Consider the following 13,292-nt stretch of genomic DNA (forward strand, 5'->3'; position numbering starts at 1 on the left):
GCCAGGAATCTGCGTTCAATGGCTTCTTAACATATAGTACCTAGCTCAGAATAATGAATGAATAATATACCTGTTCTTACCTGTATTTTTCTAGAACTAAATATAAGGAATAAAAACTCACATTAATTATGTAAATGGTAAAAATCAATCCAAAGGTCTTAGGGGCCCAATAACAAACTTCTGACGTGACTGATACATGCTTCATATTTTGCTGTATTGTGTCCAGTAAGAACTAAGACTGTGCTTAATAAAAAGACAGGTAATAACCAAGGAAAACAACAGAAACTCAAAAACAACACCCTCCTGTGCCTTTCTTGGTAGACTCTTGATATTCTTTATTAAACTGTGTTCCCAGGCTCAGATGTAGCCGGTAAACTTGAGTTAAAGACTGAGTTAAGATGCCCTCAGTCAACTCCCTTACACCGCCTTGAGTTTGGAAATCAAAGCCTCTGCTACCTGCTCCTTAAAGGAACTATTTTGGTCAGATGATTCCAGATATGGGTTTCCTTATGCTCTAACCACCACTTTTCAGAGTACACCTTAAGAATTCCAGTGGCAGCCCTCAACATAACACCTGAAGCCTAGCCTCTGTCCAGATAAAGCTCTGCCTTTCTGCTTTAAAAGGAAAGTAGGACTGCTTAGTCAAAGAACCCCAGGGAGCAAAGAACTATTCCACACCCCCAGTTCCTTGTTATACCTCAGTTGAGACAGATTACTTACACAGTGTGATGAATCCTTTCTGATTCTGGTAGGTGAGCGGTCTGGGTCTCTGAGGTTTGGGGCTGTGTGGCAGCTGGTGGCTCTGCCTCTTCAGCTTCACACTTCTTTGGGCTCCCCTGTCAGGACAAACATAGCAGAACACCCATAGCAACGTACTTAAATCTGCTTGGTTCCTTTTCTTTAACCTGGAGCTGGTAAAAGGCAGAGCAGGACTTACGCAGTAGCAGCTCCACACTTAGCCCTATAGATCTTTGTTATTTTCGTTTACAAGTGGAATGGAATATTGCTTAAAGAATTTCTATGCCAGCAATCATTTTATTAGAATTCTTTTTTGAGAGAACTGAGAAAAGACTTCCGTTGGAGCAGAAAAAAAGGAGACATTCTGTCGGAGTGACCCTGGGAGCCCTGGACATGAGAACCCTGCCACCTAGTTTCATATAGAGCTTTCAGGGACCAGGGAGTTGGACCAGTGGAATCTTACAGGTATCCCCCAACCATCTATATTTCTATTGAAACTTATCCAGATTGACCCTTCAGTTTTATAGTTAAGACAAAAGGGAAAATCATGCCTAATCCTCCATCTCCTTCTAGGGAGGGGGCGTAATAGCCTACCCGCTCAGGTTGTAACCTCTGGGTCACATGCTTTTCAGCTGGCTCAGGTTGGCTCAAACGCCTCACTCGGATAGAGGATGAGGTGGAAGTCCTCTCCTTTGGCTCAAGGACCTGCAGTTGTGGCACTGGTGGAGTTGCAACCTCCTGACCAGAAGAGGGATCTTTGGTTTCAGTGTAGCTGGTGCTGCTGTCCCTGGAGACTCCAGGGCTCAGAGACTAAGGAAATGAAGCACATAAGGCAAATTATTTTATATGGTATATATTCAGTATGTCACTGAGTTTCCCAACTTCCACTGACTTGGTTTAATACTTTGGGCCCTTCTCTCCCTATGTTTATCCTCTTTGAGTTCGTGATCTCCTTAAGTTCCTAGAGCATTCAGGAAATTATTTATTAAATCCCAACTAGATGCTAGAATACTAGGATACATACATAAAAAGGCACGTCCATATCTTCAAGTTTACAGTCTAGTGAAGATGGGTAAATGATTCAACTTTGGAATCGAAGGGACTCAAACAAATGAGAAAGGACTCTATTTAGGGATCAATGAATTAAAAATTAGACTCAGAAATGATGGGAAAGTAATCACTGACCTGGGGAGTAAAGGAAGCTTTTCCCACTCCTGCCAGAAACTATAATAGGTTCTCCTGGGGTTGAAACACACTGGAATACAAACAAAACATCAATGCACCCAGGATTCTCCCACACTTACTTTTCTGCTGTTGCTTGAAGCTGAACGAGAACGGGAACGGGAACGGGAACGAGACCTGGACTCTGATGTTGATCGGGAGCCCATCTCGGATCTACCACGAGGGTTGGTGTGAGTACGTGCCCGAGATACATCTCTCTGCTTGGATCTTGGAGATGAGTGAGACTGAGAGCCTGAGCTGTCAGGAGACCGAGATCTTGATCTAGAACTGGAGGATGAAGAGGAGGACCGGCTTGAGGAGGAGTCAGCTGACTGTTTCAATCTGTGGCTTGGGAGAAGGGTATGAGAAGCCCTTCTACTTTCCTTCTGTTCCAAAGACAGCTGTTTCAGAGATTCCTCAGTAATCCCTTTGGCCGGTGCTAATTCCTCGATTTTAAGAGGGAATGGTTGAGCAGACTTTTCTGACTCAGTTTCAAGACCCTTCTGGGTTGAGCATTCAGCTAGTGTGCTTTTCTGAACTAGAGGCAGGACACTCTCCTCTGGCACTTTCTCTGCTAGAGATTCTGCTTTGGTGTCTACAGGACTTGACAAAGGAGACAGGCCTCCCACCAACTGGACAGTATGCTGAGATATTAATAGCTCCCTGGCCTCAGCATCTGTATTAGGAGGAGATAGCTGAGTGAGGACAGGGGGAGCTGGGCCTTCCATGGGCTCTACTTCTTCTTCACTCTGGAGTTGTGTATTAAGTGGTGGTGAAGATGCTTCCTTGGTAAGTAAAGGTGGGGGAGTTTCCTCCTCACTGGCATTTTGCTCTGGTTGTAGCACAAGAGGGGCCTTCTCCAGATCTTCAGTCAGTCGAGGAGGGGAAGGGGACTTTGATTTTTCCTCCAAGCCTTTTGAAGATTTTATTTCCTTTTCTTCTTCCTCAAGGGGAGAAATTGTTTTCATTTCTTTCTCCTGCTGATGTCTGGCCATATGACTTCTTCTGGCTTCTTCCTGGGACCTTGTGACTCTTCCTCCTCTCTCTAACCCCTCCTGTTCCTGGGATCTTATGGTTTGGGGTCTCTCATCTATCACCTCCTCTGGTTTTGCTCTGGGCATCTCTTCCCCCTCTTCTGCTTCCTGAAACTGTTTCAGGACTGGTGCATCCCTAGATTTTTGTCCTTCATCTTCCTCTTCTTCTTCCTCCTCTTCTTCCTCTTCCTCGTCCTCTTCTTCTTCCTCCTCTGTTTTCAAATTTCGATCTGCTCTGACCCTCAGATTTCTGGAAGGTGTTTCTTGATCCTCTTCCTCCTCAGCCACCTGGCTACACTCAGAGAGTTTAGCTGCTCTTGCCTGAAAGAAAAGATATACAATGGATCCAAGTATATTTGCTCACTATTAACAGAAGAAAAACGTATCGCAGGAGATACCCATAGGAAGGAGAAACTCAATGATACAGGCTTGCATCCACACCAACAAGTGTGGCTGTAAACAAGCATGACCTATGACCAAGCTTTTACGGGGATCAAAATAGGGTGTAAATGGAATACAATAATGAAACGGCTACTAGTTCATTTTTTAGTTTCAAGCTTTAAAAATAAATACAAACTAAATGTCTAGAAAGTGGCAAGGGGGTGGGGGAACTGACCTATCATCACTTAATCTAATTATTTTTATCATTTTGGTATATTTAATTTTTTTCCCATCATTTCTTTTCCACAGTCATAATCATACCACAGATGCACTTTTGTGTTCTGCTCACTTAACACTGTATCCTATGGCTTTAAAGTTCTAATTGAATAACTGTATCTTTTCTAATAATGAATGTATTTTAGGAATACAGACCAGCCTGTCAGCTTTCATAATTAAGTTTTAATTTTTTTATATTTGCTTAGAAATCTGAGCAGACCTAATTAAAAAACAAAAAACAGCTCTTTTGTCTAGGCTGCCCACGTGCCATCCAGACTGAGGAAGACTCGGACACTTCAGGGCCACCTGAGCCACGGCCGCATCAGCAAGCACCGGAAGCCAGAGGAGGCCAGGGTAATGCTGGGGACACGCATCATTACAGGATCAACTTCGACAAATATCACCCAGGTCACTTGGGAAACCTTGGTACAAGGCATGAGCACTTAAAGGGGAACCAGAGCTTCTGCCCTTCTGTCCACCTTGACAAACTGCAGACCTTCGTCAGTGAGCAGACACGGGGAAATATGCTTCCAGAAACAAGACTGGAGCTACTCCTATCCCTGACGTGGGACAGTCAGGCTACTATCTAGTTTAGGGGAAGGGAAAGCTCCCCAAACAGCCTGTCATCGTGAAGGCCAAGTTCTTTAGTAGAAGAGCTGAGAAGATGAAGGGGATTGGGGGGCACTGTGTCCTGGTAGCTTGAAGCCACGTGGAGAGAGGTTCATTAAATGCCAATAAGTGCTTTTGGAAAAAAACAAAAAGAAAAACAAACAAACAAACAAAAACCACCCCCCCCCAAAAAAACAAACCCAAAATGAGATAACGAGGAGAAAGAAGAGGACTACAGAAATCTAAAGAGATGCCGTCTCTGAAAAAGTCTGAGGAGGAAGAGGAGGAGATAGCCAAAGCAGTACCCAAAGAAGTTGACAGATGCTTTAAGAAGTATTGGAGTTACCTGTCTGACCCTGGGTGATCGTCTTTCTCCTTTTCTTGGTTTATCATCATCAGATTCACCTTTCTCTTCAGAAATAGAGGAGCTTTTTCCTACCAAATGAAAGAAAATCAAGTCAGATTCATGGCATAAACATTCATTCAAGGATGCTTTCTAAAATTCAATCATAGCATATGAGCTGGTCAATACATATCTGTATTACTTTCTTTAACTTCTATGATGAAGATTATATAAAGTTCTGGGGGCGGGGCGCACCTGGGTGGCTCAGTTGGTTAAGCGTCTGACTCTTGGCTTTGGCTCAGGTGATGAGCTCAGGGTCCAGGGACCGAACCCTGCCATTGGGCTCCACACTCAGTGGGGAAGTCTGCTTGAGGATTTCCTCTCTCTCCCTCTGCCCCCCCCCCACCGCTCGCATGTGCGAGCTCGCTCTCTCAAAAAGAAAGAAATAAATCTTGAAAATAAAGAAAAATAAAGTTCTAAGGGTCTTATTAACAATTCCTGCTGTGCACGTCTGAAATATTTTCAGTATCTCAGAGCCAATTCACATATTACAAATAACTCAAATAACTATAAAATAACCACCCAGAGCTTCATAACTACCAGGGGCTTCAAACTGTCTTGCAGAAATGTACAAAGTGCACTTATTTCTATAAAATGTTTTGTCACCATTTTTCTGGATTGCCTATTGCTACCATTACTAGTTTTGAACAAAATATGATGATTAACAAACCAGAACAATCTCATGAAGTACGTACTTAAATGAACTGTTTTCAGGCCCCAAAGTTCCTAGAAATTACTTCAAGCCACTGGGCAGGGCTTCAGAAATGGGCCCTCTCAATTATGTTTTTATATAGAGCTCAAGGTGAGATTTCTTTTTGAAAGGAAATATAACTTCAAGAAAGCTTGAAAACTACCAATCTAGGTCATTTCAAATAATAACTCCATGTAAAACTGGAAAAAAATTTTCATTCACATTCCATGAAGGAAGGTAACTGTGCATAAATCACTTAAACAATTTGATCTTGGGGCACCTGGGTGGCTTAGTGGGTTAAGCGTTTGACTCTTTATTTTGGCTCAGGTCATGATCTCAGAGTCCTGAGACTGAGCCCCGCATTGGCCTCTGCACTGAGCATGGAGCCTGCTTGAAATTCTCTCTCTCCTTCTCCCTCTGCCCCTCCCCACTCTCCTGCCAGCGACCTCACTCTCCTCTAAAAAAAACCCCAAAAAACAAAAAAAACAAACACAACAAAACAAAAAAAAAACACCAACCAATTTGGGTCTAAATGTCTTGACCAAGAAAAAGGCAGAGATGGACTGAAAGATTTCTAAGTTTCCTACCAGTATTACAATATTACACAGAATACCAGTGCAAATACTGATGAGAACCAGTTTAGAAAACAGCCTAAAGATGAGTATATTCCAGATACTTAACTCAGCTAGATTGGACTCAATTTTAATATAGTACAACAAGCTTAAATGATGCCCAAAACCATGTCCTACGCTAAACCGGCGCAAATAAAACAGATGGTGTGAGCTCTAACCCAAGGTCTTCTTATTTCTGTATCCCAAAATCTAAAATGAATTAGTCTTTGCTTCTGTAATTAAAAGAAGAAACGTAAAATGAACTAAAAGACTGCACATACTTTGTAAAACTTTACTCCATGATCACTTCACTCACAGGATCCCTAAATATATACCATTTCATATCTGGGTTAGTGAATAGAGACTTGCATTATGGGTGTGTGTATAGGATCTATGGTTAGGATATATAGTAACAGGCCAGGTTCTCTAGCAAACACTGAGGGATAATCTGTAAGAAATCAATAAACAATGTGATTATAATAATAATAATTTCATAATTAAATAACCTGGAATAGGTTAAATTACAAAATGAGTAAAACCGAAAGAAAATTATTTTCCATCAATTTTAGATAAAGCTCCTCTACAAGTATAAAATGAAGAAGCAATTTTTGTCGTTTAACAAAAAAAAGAAAAGATAGAGGCCGGGGGGAGGGACGAACAGGCAGAGCAGAAACGATTTTTACAACAGTGAAAATACTCTGTATGATACTGGAATGATGGGTATGTATTATACATTTGTCCAAACCCACAAAATGTACAACTCAAGAGTGAACCCTAAGGTAAACTATGGATCACGGGTGACTATGATTGTCAATGTAGGTTCTTCAATTTTAAAAAATGTACCACAATGATGAGGATGGTAACGGGAGAGGCTACGCATTTGCGGGAGTAGAAGGCATACAGGAAATCTCTGTACCCTCCTCTCAATTTTGTAATGAACCTAAAACTGCTCTAAAAAATAATGTCTTGGGGGTGCCTCGCTGCCTCAGTTGGTAGAACGTGAGGCTCTTGATCTCAGGGTTGTGAATTCAAATCCTATGTTGAACATTATTTTTATAATTTTTTTTAAGATTTTATTTATTTATTTGACAGAAAGAGAGAACACGAGCAGGGGGAGTGGGAGAGGAAGAAGCAGGCTCCCTTAGTGGAGGAGCCCGATGTGGGGCTCGAACCCAGGACGCTGGGATCACACCCTGAGCTGAAGGCAGACGCTTAACCACTGCGCTACCCAGGCGCCCCTATAAAAATTAAAAAAAAAAAAAAAAAAAAAAAAAAAAAAGTCCTAAAACCATCCAGATACTTAAGAATTAAAGAAAAAGGGGGGTGTGTGTGTCTGGGTGGCTTAGTTGGTTAAGCATCGGATTCTAGATTTTGGCTCAGATCATGATCTCAAGGTCGTGAGATCGAGCCCCTTGTCAGGCTCTACACTGGGTGTGCAGCCTGCTTAAGATTCTCTCTCCCTCTCCCTCTGCACCTCCCTGTCCCCTCACATACTGTCTCTCTTAAAAAATAAAAAAGTTAACTAGGTCAGAGGGACAATTAAGATCTGAATATTGCAGATATTTTAAGCTTTACACAAAGAAAAGATGAGGAAAATTATACAGCAAAATATCAAGTAAGGTTTTTTTTAGTTTGTGAGACCATGGATGATTTAAAAACTTTTTTTCCTAGTGTTTCCAAATTTTCTTTAATAAATACATATTACTTTTTGTAATAAGAAAATAAGTATTTTTAAAAGGATAAAATCCTATCTTCTGGAGAAAAAATATACTCTTCGAATCCTACAAATAGGTAAAATTCATAGGCCTAGGCATCCTAAGTACTGGCTTTCATCACTGCAAGTTCTTTTTTTTTTTTTTTTTTTAAGATTTTATTTATTTATAGAGAGTGCGCGCACACAAGCAGGGGGAGTAGCACGCAGAGGGAGAGGGAGAAGCAGGCTCCCTGCTGAGCAGGGAGCCCAATGTGGGACTCCATCCCAGGACCCTGAGAACATGACCTGAGCTGAAGGCAGATGTTTAATGGACTGAGCCACCCAGACACCCCTATCACTGCAAGTTCTATCTAAGAAACATTCTCTGTTTTCTTTTTAATTTAAAAACAGGAGTTATATGCACATATTTAAAGCCATACTGAAGATGCTTTGTGGTGAATAACAAGCTCTCTGTAAGCACCTATACACTCTGAATAAATAAATGTGATTTTTAAGGAGTGGGAAAAAGACATGTTTTATGAAGTTGGTCAGAGATAAATGTGTTGAACAGGTCAAATAGTTCTAGAGTTGTGATTTTAAAATTAGGTATGTACAAGCAAATAGAAGCTGAATGCTATTCTATTGGGTCATAATGTTGTTTGGGTGCTGTAAAACAGCAGTGCCAGGGTTCTAGATGATTAGTTCTCTGGAAGCACTTAGGAGTAAGTCATCAAAGAGATGTGGGCTATTCAGAAAGTTTTGGTCATGACTGTTTTGCCAAAAAAATGACAACTGGAGGGGACCCTCAGACGTAAAACAGGAACTTAGTAAGCAACACAAAATATAAAGAAAAAACAAGATAAAGAAGAAATGAGGAATCACTTTCTAGCTCCCTGTAAGGAACTGATGTGATGCAGACAAGCTTCTGGGAAAGGTGACATCTTGTTACGGGCACATGGCCACATTAAGTGTCTTAAACCAGATGTTAATAATACGTGATGTGTAGAAAATGAGCACCTTTAACAAACGGTGGAGCCAATTAAAGTTAAGAAATATATTTCAGGAGTTGAAAAGCAAGGGTAAGTGTAAGATTTCCAAGATTCCAAAGTCAGAAGCCTTCAGGCTGCTAGACAGTAGAGAAGTGAAGAATGTTAATAAGGGCCACAGAGGAAAGTAATTTCTTCATTCTAGAAAACAAATCCTTGGATATAAATAAGAAGCAGGAATTAACAGAATGGAGACCTGGCAATGATGCCAACCCTAAATCTGACTCATGTTAGCTGAGTAACTTATCTAGCATTTCTCTAGAATCTCAGCTTCCAGATTTAATATGAGAAAAAGGAATGAGGACTATATGCCCTATAAGCAAAAGGCTGGTTAAGATCCCCTGGAGCTATACCTTTGTTGAAGAATCTGTACACTGATACCCATTTTTAAATGTTTTTCTATTTTCCTACTAATTTTCCTAGATTGGACTCTTTTTGAAATAGTTAACTAATAGCAATAAGGATTTCTGTATGATCTAGAGGCGAGTCTAGACAATTTCTGACTATGGAGGGTGGATACGGTCTCCCAACACGTTAGAAAAATCTGAAGAAAGTGGTACAGAGAGAAGTCAAGAAGAAGAGCCAGGAAGGATGTTATAAACCAGTTCTTCCTATTTGAGGTTTTGTCTACAGCACATAAACAGGAGGTTGCTGGAATATAAGCCAAAGATCCTAATTAATTACAATACTGAGAAACTATTCTTTCAGTTAGTCATTCAAAAACTGAGTTGATTAAGAGAACTAACTACTAGGGGACTTTTAAAAAATGTAGAGTTCCAGGGACTCACATTCCCTGAGATTCTTGGGGTAGGGCCCAGGAAGCCATATTCTTAAAAACAGTTTAATACAAAAAAAATATCCTCAGGTGCCACTACTGACTGGCAAACTGTTACTAAAAACCTTCCTTTAATGAAATTCTTATTAAAGAAAAAACCCCCAAAACATCCAAATAAGTTGGCATCCCAACAGTTTACTGGCCTATGGAAGACTAACACTGCACATCTTCAAAGAATCTAGTTTTCTGGGTAAACTCCAGGCGTTACCACTGATCAACTAAGCACTGCTAGAACTCCCAGCTGCCACTCCATTTAGGGCCCTGACCAAATTTTGTACCATACCTACGATATTCATATTCTAGCCAAGATCAGAGGTAAGAAAGTTTATGGCAGAGGGTACACTGAAGAGAACAAATGGCAATTCTTAGTTACTCTACAATTTACTACATTCACCTCTTCTAATTTATTTTTCACCTCTATCTTTTCTCTTCTTCTACCCATTTCCCCTCCTTCACCAATTACCGCCACAGGCAGAGTCCCACTAAGGACAAAAAGCACTGAAGAGGCTGGTTACCTTTATTCTAAATCTTTATTTGCTTTTGAAGCCTTATTTCTATTTCAGGATCCATTTTTCATTTCCATTTCAAACTACATTTAGAACTGAGAGAGACTCTCTTTTTTTAAATAAAGTTCTTCATCAAATCATGTTCCTATCAAGAATTTTCAATGGTTTCTCCCTTACTTTAGAATAAAACATCTCCTATTTGTTGGCTTGATATTCAAAGCTCTTTGCAATATTATCCCAATGTACCTTTTTAATTGTTCCTCTGACTATTCTTGAATAGGCAAGAACACTTTACTCTGGCTAGATTTATTACCTCTCCTTTAAAAATATCACATTCATCCCTATCTTTATGTTTTTGTTTCTTCCTAAAAATGCTCTCTTGTCTCCTCTGGACCAATTCAAATCCTACATTTTTTTAAGGGCTCAGCTCAAATCACACGTTTTTCATGAAGCTCTCTCTAATCACTCTAGTCCTCAGAGAACTTTTACTCTGCATTTTTATGGTCTGTTTGCACTATTTATATATCATTTTTTTTATTTTTTATTTTTTTAAAGATTTTATTTATTTATTTGACAGAGAAAGAGAGACAGCCAGCGAGAGAGGGAACAAAGGCAGAGGGAGTGGGAGAGGAAGATGCAGGCTCCCAGTGGAGGAGCCTGATGTGGGGCTCGATCCCAGGACTCTGGGATCACGCCCTGAGCTGAAAGCAGACTCTTAACGACTGGGCCACTCAGGCGCCCTTTATATGTCACTTTACAACACACCATCTTCTGTTGTTGGCTTTATGTGCGATCATCTTCTCTCTCCTGAAAAGATTTTACAAAGTGCTAACTCCCCATATACTCTAGCATGGAGATATGAATATAGCAGCAATTTAATAAATATTTTCTGGACTGACTTTTACTTGAGAAGAAACACTAACAAACTAATTTAGAACAATCTTCCCCTTCCTCCTGGCTTTACAATCAGGGAAAAGAGTGCTAGGAGCAAAATGGATCAATTGAGGCTCTGCTACTTTTGTATTTGAGGAGAAAAGAGATCTCTAAAATAACTTATTTTTCTTCTACCATTAAATATCTTAAAAATTTTGCTCAGAAAGGAATTCTAGGGGTGCCTGGATGGCTCAGTCGGTTAAGGGTCTGCCTTCGGGTCAGGCCATGATCCTGCAGTCTCAGGATTCAGCCCTATGTCGGGCTCCCCGCTTGGTAGGGAATATGCTTCTCCCTCTCCCTCTGCTCCTCCTCCTCTCTCCCCCCTCATGCTTGTTGTCTCTCTCTCAAATAAATAAAATCTTAAAAAAAAAAAAAAAGGTGGGGCGCCTGGGTGGCACAGCGGTTAAGCGTCTGCCTTCAGCTCAGGGCGTGATCCCGGCGTTATGGGATCGAGCCCCACGTCAGGCTCCTCTGCTGTGAGCCTGCTTCTTCCTCTCCCACTCCCCCTGCTTGTGTTCCCTCTCTTGCTGGCTGTCTCTATCTCTGTCGAATAAATAAATAAAATCTTAAAAAAAAAAAAAAAAGGGAATTCTACATTAATCAGAAGAGCCAGTAACTTCTACACGTTCTAAAAATTAAATATGGAGTGATCACCTTCCCTATGACCATTAACATTAATAATGATTCAAAATACTTTTAATGTACACATTGGTTTAACAGATCTACCTACTGTCCATGTATCTTACATACATGTTCTCCTAAAAGCATACCATCTTAGGTAGTTTAGAAGACAAAGGCTGCATTTATAGACTTTTGCTTGAAATACTACACAAAACTGGGTGCTTAATTTTTATGTGAAAAAAAATAATCTTGCTTGACCCAACTCCACACAGTGAGTTAGAGCTCCTTGTAACATGCTCCCATGATACTCTGCACTGCCTCTCAGAGCACACAGCACGATGGTAACTAATTATATAATAATTTGATTAATGTCCATCTCCTCGCTAGGCCATACGTTTCATTAGGGCAGAGATTTGTCTTTTCTCTACTATATTTCTGGTGCGTAGCATGTGCCTGGCATACAACAGGCACTTAACAAAAATTTGTTGAATGAATTAATAAACTACAGCAGATACCCATTTGGGGGGGATGACTGGATGTGTAATAGGTAATCTATACAACTGGTGAAGAGATGACAAACAGTTGTGACCACTGCTCAATCCAGAGATAGAGGAGGTTAAAGAGATACAGACGAGAAGAAACATCATACTGCCTTAGTAAAACACTCTGAGGGGTTACATGACATACAGATGAAAGCAGACTTCCAAAAGGACATAATTCCCATGAAAAACAGATGTGAAGTATCAATGTCACAATTTCCCTGGGACTCTAATGGAGGCTTAGCATGAAAGGAGGCCTAACTACCTCCCCCCACCAACTACGCAGGATTGACAAAACAGCGCAGTGGGGAGGGAGATACGTACTGGGCGAGTGTCTGCTGAGCTCCAGCTCTGGTCTCTCCAGGCTGCTCTGAAAGTCAGGAGGCAGCAGGGAAGCCACTCCCTCAGGATGGATCATCTCGTCCTCCGACTCAGCTGAAGCTTCTGCAAAGTACAGATTGGGTCGGGGCAGGGAGGGAGTGAAGGGCTAAGCATGTGGGAATATGTAGAGGAGTGAAGGAGATCAGGCAAAGTCATGGGACACCGAGTATATACTAAAAAGAGCACTGTACACAAAGAAAAACTCCCTGGGATTCAGATCTACCTCATTTAAAGGGTAGCTTAATTTACTTATAATTCTTCCTATTGGCAGGAATCCTCTTCTAACAGTTAAATTAAGTGTTTTCTTCCCTAACAAAAGGTAAATAAACAACTCACTTGGCTTAACTACCAAAGCAAGTAAGTAGCAGTTTCAGCCTGACTTATTCCAGAAATTGCCTAAACAGACCTATCTGCTCAGTGACAGGAGTAAGAATGAAAAACTCCTTGTGACAGTCTGGGCTTACCTTCAAGTTCTGCAGCTTCTCGGGCTTCACGTTCCAGACGCTGCCTAAGTAGCTCCTGCTGCTTTTCCAGATACTGCTTTATGAAACTGTTCTGGCTCATTTCCTCGCCAATCTGTGTAGAAGACACGGAAAAAAGAAAAGTCAAGGAAAGCAAACCAAGAAAACACAAGGAAGAAGATGCCACGGAGCAAAGGTCTACTCCTTATATTTGAGCCCAAGAAAGATAATCAAAATGTTGGAAGGCCCTCTTCTAAGCTACTCTTATGTTGAGGACCAAAATAAAGAAGCCTGTGATTCATAAAAGATGGCA

The 13,292-nt window shown here is 40.9% G+C and overlaps 1 protein-coding gene and 1 pseudogene across 6 annotated transcripts in view; one reads left to right on the plus strand and one right to left on the minus strand.

The window, feature by feature from the left end:
* ACIN1 (apoptotic chromatin condensation inducer 1) overlaps positions 1–13,292 on the minus strand; it is a 33,378-nt gene that overhangs the window by 16,510 nt on the left and 3,576 nt on the right. For 4 of the 6 annotated variants that reach the window (XM_045802758.2, XM_087859015.1, XM_045802756.2 and 1 more), the window contains exons 3-8: positions 12,983–13,094; positions 12,462–12,581; positions 4,606–4,694; positions 2,043–3,314; positions 1,333–1,548; positions 721–836 (exon numbers count right to left, since the gene is read on the minus strand). In XM_045802758.2, the coding sequence (XP_045658714.2) occupies positions 721–836; positions 1,333–1,548; positions 2,043–3,314; positions 4,606–4,694; positions 12,462–12,581; positions 12,983–13,094 (1,925 nt within the window). The remainder of the gene's footprint in view (positions 1–720; positions 837–1,332; positions 1,549–2,042; positions 3,315–4,605; positions 4,695–12,461; positions 12,582–12,982; positions 13,095–13,292) is intronic. The other 2 variants (XM_045802759.2, XM_045802760.2) reach the window with 2 other exon arrangements.
* Positions 3,782–4,353, plus strand: LOC123795681 (large ribosomal subunit protein uL15 pseudogene; annotated as a pseudogene).

Source organism: Ursus americanus, chromosome 35, assembly GCF_024610735.1.
Source record: "Ursus americanus isolate L20-20 chromosome 35, mUrsAme1.1.p, whole genome shotgun sequence".
Taxonomy (NCBI): domain Eukaryota; kingdom Metazoa; phylum Chordata; class Mammalia; order Carnivora; family Ursidae; genus Ursus; species Ursus americanus.